The sequence below is a fragment of the Phascolarctos cinereus genome, unplaced genomic scaffold, assembly GCF_003287225.1.
Source record: "Phascolarctos cinereus isolate Bilbo 61053 unplaced genomic scaffold, phaCin_HiC Scaffold_9;HRSCAF=440, whole genome shotgun sequence".
Lineage (NCBI taxonomy): Eukaryota > Metazoa > Chordata > Mammalia > Diprotodontia > Phascolarctidae > Phascolarctos > Phascolarctos cinereus.
Window position 1 is genome coordinate 27949190 of NW_027556402.1, and position 17316 is coordinate 27966505.

The 17316-nt window shown below is 38.9% G+C and overlaps 1 protein-coding gene and 1 non-coding gene across 5 annotated transcripts in view; both read right to left on the reverse strand.

The window, feature by feature from the left end:
• Positions 1-17316, reverse strand: part of MAPK10 (mitogen-activated protein kinase 10) — a 165077-nt gene that overhangs the window by 91507 nt on the left and 56254 nt on the right. For 2 of the 4 annotated variants that reach the window (XM_020988334.2, XM_020988339.2), the window contains exon 3: positions 7964-8035. In XM_020988334.2, coding sequence (XP_020843993.1) covers positions 7964-8029 — 66 coding nt within the window. In that variant the 5' untranslated portion in view covers positions 8030-8035. Of the gene's footprint in view, positions 1-7936; positions 8036-14943; positions 15166-17316 lie in introns of those variants that run through there. The other 2 variants (XM_020988336.1, XM_020988338.2) reach the window with 2 other exon arrangements.
• On the reverse strand, positions 15231-15337 carry LOC144455541 (U6 spliceosomal RNA). The gene has a single exon (XR_013484260.1). It is a non-coding gene; the product is annotated as a U6 spliceosomal RNA (small nuclear RNA).

Consider the following 17316-nt stretch of genomic DNA (forward strand, 5'->3'; position numbering starts at 1 on the left):
TCTAACGCACACCCACTCTAAAACAGATTACTTTCAGACATCTTTGTTCAGTGCTCTACTATTAACAAGTGAGCACTGAACAGAGATATATTTTCATCTAATTTCTTCACCAAATGCCACAAAGGCTATTCCACACAAATCTCCCGTAGAAGAACTGATAACAAGGTTCTCTAAATGCTTCCATTGTTGAATAGCATTATACTAATTCATCCCTGTAATGTTAGAAAGCCTTCACAATGAATTCTATGGTCTTTTGAAAGACATCTATCTAACCATATATACTAGGGAAAAGTGGATCAAAATGCATAATGCTAGTATTATGGCATGCAGTTGAATAGGCAACATTTTGATAGCCCATCACATACAGGTTCATAAAAATATTTAGAAATAAGTATCTTTTATAGGAATACAAGGAAACAGTGAATGAGCTGGACATAGAATTGTTCTGGAGGAACAATCTGGGAAATTGGGCAGTGTTTGAAAGATCCTAAGTAGATTAAGGCCATACATGCCCATCTATTTTTTTTAGATTTTTTTCAATTAAGTATTTTTTAAAATCTCTAAACTATCCCATAGAATTAGAAAAGAAAATTAAAAATGAAACTCTCATAACAAATATTTACAGTGAAGATAAACGAATTTTTTCCATGTCCAAGTATATATGTCCCATTCTGAATTCCTCATCTTCAGTTCTCCAGAATCATGGCTCTTAAATCATTCAGAATTATTCATTTTTACAATGTTGGTGTTATGGCAGACACAGTTTTCCTGATTCTTCTCACTTCACTCTGCATCCATTCATACAAATGTTTCTAAAACCATCTCTTTCATTATTTCTTACAGCATAATAGACTTCAATTCATTCATACGCCATAATTTGTTCAGCTGTTCTCCAACTGATGGACGCTATCTTCCTTTGCCATTACAATTTTTTTTTTACATATAGGTAGGTTCTTTTCTTTATTCATTGGTATCTTTGGGATATAGGCCTTGTAGAGGAGTTACCCACTTAAAGAGTATTTATGCAATTTAGTAACCTCTTTGGGAGAAAGGGAAAGAATATCTGGGAAGGTAAGGGCCACTTCATCTTTGTGGCTTATCCTTGTTGGGTTAGGACAAAGTAAATTTCCTTTGGTTAAATGGTCAGTGGTTTACAAGTGCCTTGCTTCATAACATCACTGAACTTGATTGAACTAAGAGTGTGCTGGTGAAAGCGAAACAACAAAATTCAGAAAAAGTGATCATGCCATCTTAGAATTTATGATAGTTAGGGGAGAAAATGCTGGAAATAATTCTAGACTTTAGCAGAGTAGATTTCCAAACTTTACAAACAGGATAGCTAGGATCCCATAGTAAGCTCAAGTTGGAGAATGGCTCTTGGTATTGAAATTCTGATGACAAAATCACCAATCATTCAAAAGAGGATGAAAAGAGGAATTAGCTAGAGAAAATGGTGTGCCTTCAATGGGAGTTAATTAATGAAATAAAATTTTAATAGGACATATACTTTCAAGCCATGGAATGAAGGACAGATAACTGAAGATAAATATGAAATTGTGGCATGGTCCTGTAAGACTGTCTTCAGGAAATTTACAACCCAGTGCAAGCTGAGGTTTTCCATAAATGTCTAAGACCAAAAAGAAAGTAAGTTTTCTCAAAGATGTGTTAGGGTCAACAGGAAGATCAAAAAAGGAATAGCAGGAACTTGTTTCCAACAGCGGCTTGTTGTTGTTGTTGTTGTTGTTGCTGTTGTTGTTGTTTTCGGGGGGGAATTACCTGTGATTTCATTGGTGGGAGTCATCCACTCCATTGATGTGGCTCACAACTGATCTCTAATGTGTGGGCCTAGCGAGCTGCCAGGGAAACTGAGGGGTTAAATAGCTTAGCCCCGCTCACACAGCAAGCAGTTATCAGACACAGAGTTGAATCCTAGCCTTGAATCCAGTATGCTGCCCGGCTGTCTCTTGCTTCAGACAATGGGCTGATGACAATGGATGGGTGCCAGGAAGAGGCGGATGTATTGTGCTTCTGTTTCTATCTGAAGCAGCCTGATCTTCAGACTAAAGAGAATATAACCAATACGCTGAACCAAACATTGAAACCATAGTCCAAAACTTGAAGTCTGGACATGCTGCATCCTAAGGGAGTGAAGGCATTTGCAGATGGAATTGCTGAATCACTCACTATTCATGAATCACTGCCTGCTATGTACCAGGGACTGGGCTAGGCACAGGAGATAAAAAAGCAACAACATGATAATTTCTTTTGTGCCTCCATTTACCTTTATTTCTCATGGAACATGACCAAGAGGAGAGGTCTGAGTTTTCTCGAACAAGATTAACTTTTACAGAGACTAAAATACTGTAGATCATGCTACCAGTATCTTGTCTTCCTGGTATACTGAGTCTAGATATATTTCCACAAACAGCAAGGCTGTAGTAACCAGAATGTTCTCAGAGTGGGTGTCTCCAACCACATATATCTTGTCCTCTGAGTGTTATATAATTGTGCTGACATTTTTTTTCTCCTCCATCCTAGAGATGAGAGGTCCCCAGATGTTACACACTGAACAAGTATTCCAAATGCATCAATTTGGCCTGACTTTTTTTCCTCCTCTCTCATACTCCCCTACATACATGTAAGACCCTGAGGGATTAGTCAGGTGAGGGGAGGAGGATAAAAGAGGGGAAGGGGTAGAAGGGGTGAAGAGAAGCAAGGGAGGGGAGAGGTGGGGAAAGGAAGGGCATGAGGGACTTCAAGCTGCCCGTGGTCTCCTCTCCTGACTTGAGGGAATGGGGAACTCTGATAATCCCTACTTTCAAAGAGCTTATATTATACTGGTGAGATGTAGTTGTACACAAATAGATAATTACCAGAGAAACACAAAATTAAAATAATTTCAGTAGCATGCAAGGGCTAGAAAGTGTTCATTAAGGAAATTGGGGAAGGCCTCTTGAAGGAGGCCTTGAAGGCAGTTAGAAGTTCCAAGAGATGGAGGTGAGAAGGAGCAGCATTTCTGTGCACTCTGTGTAGGAGCATGGTGAGTGGAAATGTAATGTCATGTACTATAATTTGATCATTTTGGTTGGAATATAGTGAGTAGGGGACAGACTTGTACTTTAAGAAAGTCACTTTGACAACTGTGTGAAGGCCTGGATTTCAGAGAGGAGAAACTTGAAGCCAGGATTAAGATGGTACTAGGATATTCCAGATGAAAAGTAATAAGAGTATGAACATGATGTGAATTGTAACAATGGATGTGAAGGAAAGAGATGTCACGAAAAAAGAACCCATATGATTCATGATATTTAAGGAATCATGGAAAATGGGCCAGTTGCTGTAGGACTATAAATATTCCCTGGATTTTTAAAAATAGAAATCATATCCTTCAAACTATAAGTCAATGAACTTAGTCTCTTGTAAAATTTTAGAAAAAAGCTGTCAAAAGATTTCTTGGGAGCATTTGGGAAAATGGTTACAAAAGTCAAGGTAGATTAAAAAAGAATAAGTCATGCTAGACTAACCTCAATTATTTTTCTGACAAAGTTATTAGACTGGTAGATTAGCGATATTCCATAGACAGGTTATACCTTACTTCAATAAAATATTTGACAAAGTCTCTCATAATAACCTCATGCAGGAATATGGACTACATAGTATTGTAGTTAGGTATATTCAGAAGTATTTGACTGACAGACCCAAAGAATGTTAATTAACAAATCCATCAGCTTTGAGGGAGGTCTCTACTAAAGTGTCACATGGCTCTGTCTTGATCCTGTTTTCTCCCACATCCACTGATTTGGGTGAAGGCACTGATAACATAGTTATCAAGTCTGAGGATGATATGAAGCTAGGAGGAAGAACTGAAATCTGGAATGACAGAATTGTCATATAAAAATTTCAAAAGGCTGTAATGATGCTAAGATGAAATTCAATAGGCACATATTTAAGGTCCTGAACTTGAATTAAAAAACTGAAGTGCACAAATTCTGGATGAGAAAAGCATGGCTAAATAATAAAGGTGAAAAAACCTAGAGGTTTTAATGATGGCGGCCAAGAAATCCAATGTGATCTTAGGCAAGGATTCCAAGAAAAAAGCAGATAATAGTTATTTGCACATTTTGCCCTAGTCAGGTAACTTATGGAAAATTGTGCTTTATCCTGAGTACCACAAAAGGAGATTGATCATCTGGAGAATTTCCAGAGAAGGGCAAAAACATGGTGAAGGGACTCAAGTTTGTGTGAGGAGTAGCAGTTGAAGGAATCGGGAAGACTTAGGGGATGCATGGTATCTGTCTTCAAACACGTGAAGGGATACTCTCTTTGGCTTGAAGGCGAACCAGGAAAATAGATCAAAGGAACAAAGAGGTAAATTTAGGCTTCATATAAGGGAAACCTTCTCAATAATTAGAACTATCCCAAAACAGAATCAATTTCCTAAGGAGGTAGTAGATTCTCCCTAAAAGAAAAATAAAAGCAACGTCTTAAAGCAAAGGACGGATGACTAATTAACTAGTACTATGTTGCAGACTTAAGGGTAGTTGAGGAATAGGTTGAATTGTATGGCCTGTGAGATTCTCTGAAGAGCTCCTTAACTACAAACCCAGTATCTGTTGGCCGTGATGTGGTCATCAAAAAATCTTAGGATGTCTTAATAGAAATAGAGTGTCCAAAAGAAGGCAACTGCCCTCCTCATTCTATGCGTCCTTAGTCAGAGGAAGGACTGTGGAAGGCTTTCTACCATTTGAGGCACCAGTGTTATTAGAAGCAACCTCAAGGACATTCACAGGAAGTTTAAGGAGATGAGAAACTACATCATAAGAACATGGCTAAAGAAGATGGGATGAGTGAAGACAAGAAAAATATGATCATTTTCTTCAAATATTTAAAGGATTATTATATCTTGATAATTAGACTTATTTTTCATGTATGCTATGCCACAAGATACAAAATACCTGACCCATTTAGAGGGAGGAGAAAATACCGTAAGATCATAGATTTAAAGCTGAAAGAGACCATAGAGGCCATTGAGTTCAATCTCCCCATTTTACAAATGAGGAAACTGAGGCCCTTAAGTAGTTAAATTACTTTGTAACACTGGTGGGTGGTGCTGGTGAGAGCGATAACATAGTCCTTCTGCTTTCTTTTCCCTTCTGGAAATGGTGGCGCTGAATATCATCCATGCCTCTCCAGTCTCCACCCTGCTTGCCTTTCCTTCCTTCTCCCAATCAAAGACCGTGAGAACACTGTTACAACTTCCTCTCCTGTTCTACAGAGTTTAAGTCAGATGAAAAGATATTAATACACTGATGGTACTCGGCGTTCCCAATTAAGAAGATTCCTGATGGTCAGACAGAGGTTTAGTTCCCCGCCCTAATTTTTGTGCATTTTCAGTGAACCCTTGGCTTCTTAAGATTTAAGGCAAAATCAAGGTATAGGAAACATTTGATAAAAGAAGCCAGCAGAATATAATACAGTGCTTGTTACTGGACAAGGACAGATAGAGGAAACCAGACAAAGAGCAGACCCCTGACAATGTCTTCCACTCGTGAAGTGGTAATTGTAAGGTACAGCTTCAGCTGGAGCTTGCCTGTGGGGGCCAGACAGACCCCCTCAATCTTTGCCGTCTTTGCTGAAATTCAGGTGTCCTTTCAGTTTCTTCTGTTGCTTTTGTCCCTGTGCTGATGGCGCTTCTGAACTTGGTTCAGTAAGTTCTGAGCAGAGCAGGGGCTGCTGTCTCACTCCTGCTGCTCACTGTGGCTGCTGCTGAGCTCTTGTGCAACCTGCTCCTTCCTAGAAGGCTCATGACTTTCTCAGGGTCACACAACTACCAAAGGTTGGAAGTGAAATCAGAACCCAGGTCTTTCTGACTCCAAATTCAGAGTCCTAGCCACTATTCAGCTACTTCACACTGTCTCCAGATTGGTTGCAGCAATCCACATTCTCATATTTGTTCCGAAGTGATCTGCCCTGAGCTATGCCCCCCTTTCTGGGCTCTGCAGTTTGGATGAGGGAAAAACAATTATGCATACATGTGTAGTATAACCTATGATTCTTGTTGTTAGCCTAGGTAGAGAATGTGCATGGCATGGACAGGGCATGGGAAATGACACCTATACTGAGTCCCACACTTGCGAACTTCTCTAGCCCACAACTCCAACAATGCATCACTTCTGAAAATGACATATTTTAAAACCAAACAACTGAAGGGTTAAAATATTACTACATATTGTTTTAGAAATAATTATGGTTTAACATAAGCCTTATTTCAAAGACTTCTCAGAGATCCTAAATGGTTTTTTGCTAACAGTGAAATGTGGAAGGAAAATAATTTACATAAGAGATTCAACACTAGATGTGCCAAACACACACACTCTCTACTTCTGTAGCTGGAGAATTAACAGAGTGCAAACAAAGCTAGCCCTTCCTGCTTCTAGCTATGTGGTACTCAATGCTGCAGGGAAATCTGCTTTCTTCCAGTTAACCATGTGTATGACTCATTGCTTGGGTGCTTTGGGATTATGACAAGGTGATAATCACCTCAATGGCTCCTAAGCAGGAAGAATGCATGACTCAGTAGACTTTTAAAAAGAAAGTGACTCTGACTCTCTCTCTCTTCTCTCTCTCTCTTCTCTCTCTCTCTCTCTCTCTCTCAGCCTTTAGGGGGCATCATATAATTTCCTTTGAGGTGCTGGGGGGAAAGGCAACTACCCTGTTCCCCACCATGGCCACCATGAGGCTGTGAACACATGGGACCTAAAAGCCAGTGTTCTGATCTTGAGTTCTGGGTTCCTTTTCTGTGATTGCTCTTTCCTGATCTTAGCTAGATAAACATTGATCCTGAGGTGCATGGAGTCTAGGTTCTGAGCTCATCTCATGAATTCAAGAGGTTCAGAGATGCTGGTACTTTCAGTCAAGGCTGTTTCGTGGCACAAGGAAGCATTTCTGACAAGTCCTCCAATACTTCTGGAAGAAGGCAAATACCAGCAGGAAGATAAGCTCAATCACTGGCTTAACTCTGTCTTAAGAGGAACATTGCTGAGCTGAAGTGAAATGTGGAGTGCCTAATCAGCAATCCCACAGACTGGTTTGTATTCTGGTGGGGCTTAATTATCGTTCTCTTAGAGAGAGGTAAAGCAGAAGTTATTATTGCTCCTTGTTCAAGTCTGTTTATGTCAAAGGCTCACTTGTGAATGTTCTGGGATTAGTAGTTCTTTTGGGTGTAGGAAATAAATACCTCTCCCATGTTGTTGTTGTTCGTCATTTTCAGTCTTGTCCGACTCTTCATGACCCTATTTGGGGTTTTCTCAGCAAAGACACTGGAATGGTTTGCCATTTCCTTCTCCAGCTCATTTTACAGATGAGGAAACTGAGGCAAACAGGGTTAAGTGACTTGCCTAGGGTCACACAGCTAGTAAGTGTCTGAAGCCAGATTTTAATTTATGAAGATGGATCTTCCTGACTCCAGGCCTGGCATTCTATCTATTGTGCCACCTAGCTGCCCTCTCATGAAATTGCCCTGAATGCATTTATTGCTCAGCGGCCAAAAAATGGGATTGCCTCATTGTGTTAGCACCCAAACACTAAGGGAATCTGCATGGCAATCTGGAAGAAACCAAGGAGCTAATCATCCCTCAAAGTCACCTTCAGCACTATGTCACACATGTCCAGAAAGGGGAAGGCCAGCTTTGCGCATGCCTTGATCAACTCCACTTTCATTCCTGTATCATAACTCCATGTACCAAAGTGGCGGAAAGGAGGTGGTGGAGGTGATCTACCTCTTAATTTTATTTTAGCCTCAAAGAGTTTCCCACCTCCATGCTATAGTCATTTAGGTCTTCTGAAATACTTTGAAATAATTGCATTCCAAGTGTATCGGATGACAAGATGGAACGGCGAAAGTGGGAAAATGGAAATACAAGGGAATATACTGTACCTTGTTTTACCTGTAAGAAACACACACCTGACAAAAGGCAATTTTCACATCGAAGGTAGGTTCACTGAAGTAGGATAGGAAGTAGCGGCTCATAAATACCTAGAAAACAACAATAAGATCAACAATCCAAATCATCTCATTTGTCATTATTTTAAAACAGCAAACTTTAATTAACTGGGTATCAGGCACATACTGGCTACTGAACAAAACCTAGATTGTGCATCTGTCCTGAACAACACCGGCTCCTCTTCCACACCACCAGTTCCTTTTCCTCGTTCCTACCAAAAAAATCCCTACTTTTACAAAGGGTGGACTTTCTTCAAGTTACAGCCTCATTTCACACCCAATCTCCATCCTCATTCTGTTGGAGTTTTCAGTAGTGTGAAGAAACAGCCTCTTTAGACAGAAGACAGGCTAAGTCACAGATCGAGGAAACTTGGCATGCTTATTAAGATCTATAGGGAGTCTAATTAATGCAGTTTCAGCCTCTAATGATTCACCCTTTTCTAGCTCCCCTAAGTGGAAAGACTGCTGGAATTACTGGCTTCCAGGTGTTGACTTTGGGCCTAACCTCTCTGGTCTTTCCTTCTTCTGTAAATTAAGAGAGCTGCATGAGTTCACACTTGTCATGCTCCTGGCTCCAATTGGTGACTTTGTAATCTGCCTGTTTAAGTGAGGTTCAACCAAACCAGCTGATTGCTGTTCTTCACTAGCTCCCTTTTTCCCTCATGCCCATAATGCACCCCTCCTCACTTCCACCCCTAGAAATTGCTGACTTCCTTCAAGACTCAGATCTAGCCCCATTGCCAACGGGAGGCCTTTCCTGACCTACTTCCACACCACCAGCAGCACTTACCAGGGCACTCTGTATCTACTTCTAATGAGTTTTGTACATCACTATACATTGTTTTCCCTTTTAGAATGTAGAAGCAGGAGATCTTGAGAGGAAGGCCTGTTTTGCTTTTGTCTTTGAATTCCAGTGACTGATTAAATTAATAAGTTGAATATTTGTTTTCACAGATATTATTTATCAACATATGTTCATTACTATATTCTCTTCTTATTCTGCCTGAATATGTTGTTTCTATAGTATGAATTTAGCAACATTTTTGTTATTTCTGACATAAAATATTCTTAAGCTAAAATTTGTTGCATTTAGTGACTGTATATTCATCTTGTTCACTTCATATCACTCTTTATGAGTCAGTCGTTTTCTTGGGTAAAAAGGAAGAAGGTATTTCTCTCTCTCGCTCTCTTTCTCTCTCTCTCTCTCTCTCTCTCTCTCTCTCTCTCTCTCTCTCTCTCTCTCTCCTCCCCCTCCCCCTCATTTCTTCTCTCCCTTCTCTTCTTCTCTCCATCTCTCCCTCCTCTTCAAAGTATGAACATTCTCCTGCCCTTAGGGGTGGAATAGGTTATAAAAAGTGAGGTAGATAAAGGAGCAATAAAATACAGAAATTCTGAGGATGTAAAGATTGCATACCCATTGCCACTGACTGAAAACAATTAACAGGTAATATTTTCCCATGCTATAATAGCTGTTATTACATACTTTCAGGTTTGCAAAATACATCACATACATTATTTCATTTGAGCTTCACAACACAAAACGAGGTAGGTACTATTGATGTGATTTTACTTATGAAGGAAACACAGTATGAGCAATGTTAAAAGGTTAAGTGACTTTCCCAAGGTCACACAGTGTAAGTGTTCTGGAGGCAAGATTTGAACCAAAGTTCTCCTGACTCTTACTTCCCAATGCCTGGTATTGCCACAGTCTCTCTACTGTCCTAGAAAGAGAGCCCTATCTCTATTACAATTAATCTACTGCTTTGAATGTTAAACAGTCACAGGAGAGGAAGAAAGAATGCTCCCTGTGTTAGCTAGTACTCTGAAACAGCTCAAGAAATGTAAAACAAAAGCAAAATACCAGAAGAATTGCAACTGAGGGAAATCATGCTCCCACTTAATGTGGTTCTGCCTTCCTCCCATTCCAGAGTTCATCTCTGGTGAGGTGTGTATATAAACAAAAACAACATGAAACACTGAGGAAGACACAAGATTACAAAATATGGCATCTGAAGAAAATTAAATATTTCCTATAGGAGGAAAACAGGTGAGATCATTATTTGAGGAATAAATCTTTTCTCACAAACTTAAAAAAAACTAAAACGCTTGTTTCCACAGCACTAAATCTGTGAAATTTAGTACTCCCTTCATAGAAATTCTTCTCAATTGAAATCTGGCCTCAGATACTTACAAACTGTGTGATCTTAGGGGTAAGTCATTTAACATCTGTCTGCCTCAGTTTCCTCAACTTTAAAATGGAGATTAAAATGGCACCTACCTCCCAGGGTTATCGTGAGGATCAAATGAGATAATATTTGTAAAGTGCTTAGCACAGTGCCTGGCACATAACAGGCGGTGCTATATAATTGTTAGATTATTATTGTTGTTGTTGTTTTGTTGTTATTATATAGTTTTGCATCTGACAAATCATGAAGAGTTGGCAACAGCAAGAGCCTGAAAGAGTCCAGTAGCAATGACTTATACATGCTCACTGCACAGTAGGCAGTATATTTTTTCAACTGCTGAAATGGGGATAAAGAACTGATATTGTCTAAATACAAAGAAGTATACTATTTTTCACTTTCTTTTGCTGTTGTTTGAGTCTTCTTTTACGAAATGACTAGTATGGAAATATTTTACATAATTGCACATGTTTAACCTATATCAGATTACTTACTGTCTCAGGGAGGGGAGAAGAGAGGGAGAGAGGAAGGGATAGAACTTGGAATTCAAAACTTTTTTAAAATGTTAAAAATTGTTTTTAACCTGAAATGGACAATATGTCTTTACTTTTTAATGAATGAAGAAGCTGGTTATGAGAAGCAAGCATCCCAGCCTTTCCTGGCACTTGCTACCCTCCCTGAGTGATGTACCATTGCTCATTAAGTTGCAATAGAAACCCCTTGTTCCCAGGGGACATTAAAATAAAAGGAGCTTTTAATGTCATAATCCCATTGATTGCTAAAAAACTTGGTAGATAATTATATTTCCTGAAAGGGCAAAGAATATGTGGCACCATTAGGTAGAAACATTATAAATGCCGAAGGCATTTTCTCAATATGATTCTGAAAGGATGTTAGTCTCAACTTCCTGCATACAATATGGTACCCTAGAGTGGCATGAATGGGGAGGAGGAGATAATTTGGCGAATTTATTGACTTTTTCTCTTATTTTCTGATTCTTTTGGGAAAAGAGTCTTAAATAATCCCCTGCTATGAATTACTACTAAATTTCTCATCATTATGACCTTAGGAGAGTAAATAGTTATCTTGCATAAGGCGACAAGTTGTGTGTATCAGGATCCCCAAAAGAATATACAGGCATATCTTGTTTTATTGTACTTTGTCGATATTATGTTTTCTGTTTTTGTTTTACAAGTTGAAAGTTTATGGCAACCCTACGTCCAGCAAGTCTATCATCACCATTTTCCCAGAAGCATACGCTTACATTGTATCTCTGTGTCACATTTACGTAATTCTTACAATGTTTCAGACTTTTCCCACGATATTACATCTCTCATGGTGATCTGTGATCAGCGATCATTGATGTTATGACTGTAATTTTTGGGGTGCCATAAACCACACCCATATAAGACAGAGAACTTAATAAATGTTGCGAGTGTTCTGACTGCCCCACCGACCCCATCTTTCTTCCTCTCCTCAGGCCTTCTTATTCTCTGAGAGGCAACAATATTTAAATTAGGCCAACTAATAACCCTATAATGGCCTCATGTTCAAGTAAAAAGAAGAGTCAGTTGATGCAACAAACTTCATTGTTGTCTTATTTTAAGAAATCACCGCAGCCACCTCAACGTTCAACAACCACCACCCTGATCAGTCAGCAGCCATCAACATTAAGGGAAGACCCTCTACCAGCAAAAAGATTCCAACTTGCTGAAGGTTCAGATGCTGGTTAGCATTTTTTAGCAATACATTATTTCAATTAAGGTATATATATTTTTAGACACAATACTATTACACACTTAATAGACTACAGTATAATGTAAACGTAACTTCTACATGCACTAGGAAACTAAAAAGTCCACGTGACTTGCTTTATTGCGATATTCGCTTTATTATGGTCTGGAACCAAAGTCATAATATCTCCAAGGTATTGCTTGTATTATTAAGTTTAAGGAAATTGAAATTAGAAGCAAAACAGGTTAGCAGAGGGGAGAGACTTGGAAATTAGTTTTTCTACTAAAGATCTCATACTCAAGATGTATAAGGAATTGATTCAAGTGTATAAAGTTAGGGATGATTACTAAATAGACAAATGGCCAAAGAATTTGAGCGAGTAGTTTTCAAAGAAGATATCCAATATATAAAGTATACGGTAAAATTCTCCAAATCATTAATAATTAGGGAATGCAAATTAAAGCGATTCTGAGATTCTACCTCATATCTATCGACTGGAAAAAAGTGAAGAAAGAAGAAAATGAGCAATGTTGGGAAAATTGGCACAATGATGCACTTCTGGGAGAGCCATGAATGGGGACAACCATTCTGAAAGTTACTAAATACTGCGTGCCCTTTGACCCAACTATATGACTGTGAGGTCTATACTCCAAAGAGACCAAACAAAGAGAAAAAGGACTCAGATGAGCAAAAATATTTACAGCAAACTTCTCTCAAACTGGAATAGCTAAACAAACTGGTATTTGAATCTGATAGAATATTATTGTGCCATAAGAAATAACTAAATGGACAGTTTCACGGGAAACTGAGAAGACCTTAGTAATAGATGCAGAGTAAAACGAACAGAAATAGAAGAACAATTTATATGATGACAATATTATAAAGAAAAACAACTTTGAAAGACTTCAGAATTATAATCAATAAAATGATTAATCACGGATCTGGAGGTCTAAAGATGAAAAATGTCAGTACCTCCTGCCAGAGAGGTGATGGATTCTAATGCAGAATGACACAGAGCTGTGAGTTTTGCTGGACTATGTATATTTATTAGGAGGGTTTTCTTTTACTTTTTTATTGTTCAATCGGGGAAGGCAATGAGAGGGAAAAATAAATGCTTGTAAAAATAAATAAATGATTTTTTTAAAAAAATGCATTCTACTGTTTTTATTCAGGGCAACAGGAGAAATGGAACTATGATGTATCTTAATGACCCAAATCGATACTTAATTTCACCTGGGCTGCCAACTGAGTGGCAGGGTTTTAGATGAGTCACAGTTGTATGTAAACGAAATGGTGCTGTGAAACCCTACACTCATTGTTGTTTGTCACCTATTGAAACACAAAGGAAACACAAATAAAATATTGAGACTTATTGATATATAATGCATTTGTTATCTACAACAATCAAAATTTTCTGATTTGTTAGACTGGTTTAAAAGCGCACAGCCTAAGAGCATATGCATGACAGGTGAATGTAAAGCAATTGTTAAAAAGAAAATAAATTAGACTCCAATTTCCCATATCTCTATCATGTGGAAAAGGTCAAACTAAAAATTAGCAAACCTTGAAACTTGCAGCTGTCTCATGAAGCACTGATATAAACAATGGAATCCAATTTATCTCTTTCTCAGTTAACCTTCTGGAGAAGCCTATCTACAATCAATGCCTCGATTTCCTCTCCTTTTCCTCACTTTTAACTCTTCTGCAGTCTAGCTTCTGACTGATCATTCAAGTCAAATTGCTCTCTCCAAGATTACCAACCATGTCTGAATTTTCAAATCTAATAGTTTCCCCCCTCAATCCTCATCATTCTCTGCAGGACCTTGTTGATCATCCTCTTCTCCTTGATACTTTCTTCTGTTTGGGGGACTCAACTCTCTTAATCCAATCCAGTTCAATCCAATAAACATTTATTAAGCGCCTACAAATTTCCAGTCATTGTTCTAAGTTTAATAAATACAGCTCAATGAGCTTACAATCTACAGGGGAGACAACACACAAAAGGGGGCAAGAATGGGATTGGAGGGAACCTAGAACACCAGAGGTCAGCCAGCAAGGAGGCATCTTGCTGTGTGGAGTTGAAACCAGGCAGAGCAGCAGATGCAAAATGAAGTGATCTGAGAGGCCAGTTTTTGTCCTCTAAAAGGGAAGGCATTGGAAGGAGTTAAGTATTCTACCCTCCAGCCCTCCAAACCGTGAGGAGGCTGAGGGAGGAGAGGTCAATCAAGGCTTGAATTAAGAGCATGCTGGTGAGTGAGAACTCCACTTGTTCTGTGGAGTTGAAACCAGGCAGGGCAGCAGATGCTAAGTGCAATGGTTCTCCTCTTACCTATCAGAGCACTTCTTTTCAGTCTCCTTTGCTAGATCTTTTTTTTTTTTTGAAGAAAAACAGCTTTTTATTTCTGTGTATCTAAGAATGGATTACAGATTCCAAGGTTAAGAAACGGACAAAGGGTCTTTATTTCTGAGAGCTGGTGTAGAAAAGGCAGGGATGTGGGGGAAGGGAAGGAAGAGTGAGCACCAGGAACTGGGATTGCCTGAGCCCACAGGCCTCTAACTCCAATTAAGTAGGGACATTGGATGGGAGTAAAACCCAAAATTAGAAAAGAAAACAAGTCTTGAGACATGGCAGTGCGCGCCCCACCCCCACAGGTACCAACTGGCACCCTACTTTCCCCTCCCACACTCCCCAACAAGGGGAGGAAAAATTTAAAAAAACTTTAAAAAACCCTCCCCCCAAAAAAAACCTGCCCCAGGACTGAGTCCTCTGTACCCCCCAAAACAGGCCATCCTGTGTGGGGCTTTTCCTCCTTCCCCAGGACCTGGAGAAGGCCAAGGAAGAGGCAGACGTGGTGTCAGAAGCTACAAACAAGCACTCCAACACCCTCCCAGGACCCCAGCACACAGGTCAATGCCCCTGTCCAGAGGCCACCCTCCCCCCAAGAATGCTCAATCCTCCATGACAATAGGCTCATTGGTCCTGGCAGGGTGTGGGGGCAGAGGCGGAGCAATCGGGGCCCTGACCTCTGGCAGTGGAGGCTTCACCTTCAGTGGTAAATTGGGCCGCCTTGCAGCCCGACGCTTTTCCAGGTGGGTCAAGGCCTTCCGTAATGCCCTGGTGTCTTTTGTGGCCACAAATACCACAGGGTTGGAGGCATCAGCCGGGTTCAGCTTCTGCCGCTTGGCAGCTGGCTGTGTGCTTGATCGAATCCCTGAGGTGAGGGCCCTTCCGTTGGCTGAAAACGGAACCACCTGGAGAAGGGGAGGGGGAACTTTCAAAACCTCAGCCACGTGCCAGCTGAAGACACCCTGAAAAAATGGAACGCTTCACGAATTTGCGTGTCATCCTTGCGCAGGGGCCATGCTAATCTTCTCTGTATCGTTCCAATTTTAGTATATGTGCTGCCGAAGTGAGCACTCCTTTGCTAGATCTTCACCCACGTCACACTACCTCACCATGGGCATCTACATTCCTCCATATCACTCGGGCTTGCCATCTAGATATAATGCTTAATTTTTCACTCCCCTGCCCCCCATCCAATATGTTTCCAAAGTTTAACAACCTGCTTTCACAACATCTCTCATCTATGCCCCTTCTACCCTCCGAAACTGCTACCACTTTAGTGCAAGCCCCCATCACCTCATACCTGGACTATTATGATAGCTTTCTGGTTGATCTTCCTGATTTGTCTCTTTTGTGTTCCAGTCTATCCTACACTCAGCTGTCAAAACGATTTTCTAAAGCAAACCTCTCTCTCTCTCTCTCTCTCTCTCTCTCTCTCTCTCTCTCTCTCTCTCTCTCTCTCTCAGCAAACATAGAAGGAATTAGAAGTAGGAGTCATCTGAACTTCACTTTCATCAAAACTGATTAAAAGAGGACAGAACATATACATGTGTGCACACACTCACAAAGTTCGGTATAGAAATGCAGTGAACTCAACATGGAATACATAGAAAAGGAAAGGGGGAATATAAGAGGGAGAATAGATTCAGAGATAGATTATTCAAAAGCAAAACAAATCTTAAGCTTAGAGAGGGAATAGTGAAGAAGAGGTTAGAAAGGAAAGAAGGGCAATAACTTAAATAGGGGGAGAATAGTATAAAGAAGAAAAAATATAAGAGAACAAAATACACAACTCTCCTGACTGAATGTGAATGGGATGAACGTACTCATAAAACAGAAGAGATTAAAAATAAAGTAGAAGCAGAATGTATTAGAAAGCAAAACATAGAGCTAAATTATTTACAGGAAACACACTTTAAAGACTCACACAGAGTTAAAATAAGGGGTGGTAGCAAAATCTGTCATGCCTCCACAGAATACAGAAAAGAGCAAATCAATGAACTAGGGAACTAAAAATACACAAATTTTAAAATCCCAATTAAACACCCAAATACAAATTCTGATTTCAGACAAGGCAATAGCAAAAATACATTTAATTAAAAGAGATAAACAGGAGGACTAAGTTTTGTTGAAACATAACTTGAACAATGAATTTTTTTCAGCATTTAACATATATGTACTCAATGAGATAACTTCAAAATACTTAAAGGAAAAGCTAAATGAATTACCAGCAAAAATAGGCAGCAGACCATAAAAATGGAGGACCTAAATCTATCTCTATCATTCCTAGATAAATCTAATGAAAAAATTAATCAGGAAAAAAGTTAAAAAGCTGAATACCAAAAAAAAATTAGACAGGGTAAGCCTCTGGTGATAAGTTAATGGAAATGTAAAGGAATATGTGTGTATTAATATATATTACACATATGTATATGTAACATATATAATTATATATTCTATTGCACATATGATATATAATTATATGTGTGTATGTATTACACATATATACACATATACACACACATATTTTCAGTGTGTATGGCACATTTATAAAAATCATAGACATAAAAACTTCAGAAATTCAGAAAAGCAGAAATATTACGCATATTCTTTACTGATCAGAATGTAATAAAATTATATTAAATAAAGAACTGAAAAAAGTATTAAAATCAATTTAAAACAATAATACTAAAGAATTGTTTGGTCAAAGAACAAATCATGAAAACTATAAATAATTCCATTAAAGATTCCACAACAATCCAAAATTTTTAGGATGTAGCCAAAGCAGTTTTTAGGGCAAAATACATATTGCTGGATACTTTTTATTAACAAAAAAGAGAAAGAACTGATCAATAAATTAAAAATGTAACTAAAAACACTAGAAAAACAACAAATTTTTAAAACCCACTTAAACACCAAAATAGAAATCTGGAAAATTAAAAAAAAATTAACAATACTGAAAACAGACAAAAGCAACCAGTGATACTGGGTGCTAATTTAAAAAAAATAAACTATTAGCTAATTTGCTTAAAAAAAGAAAAAGAGTGAAACTA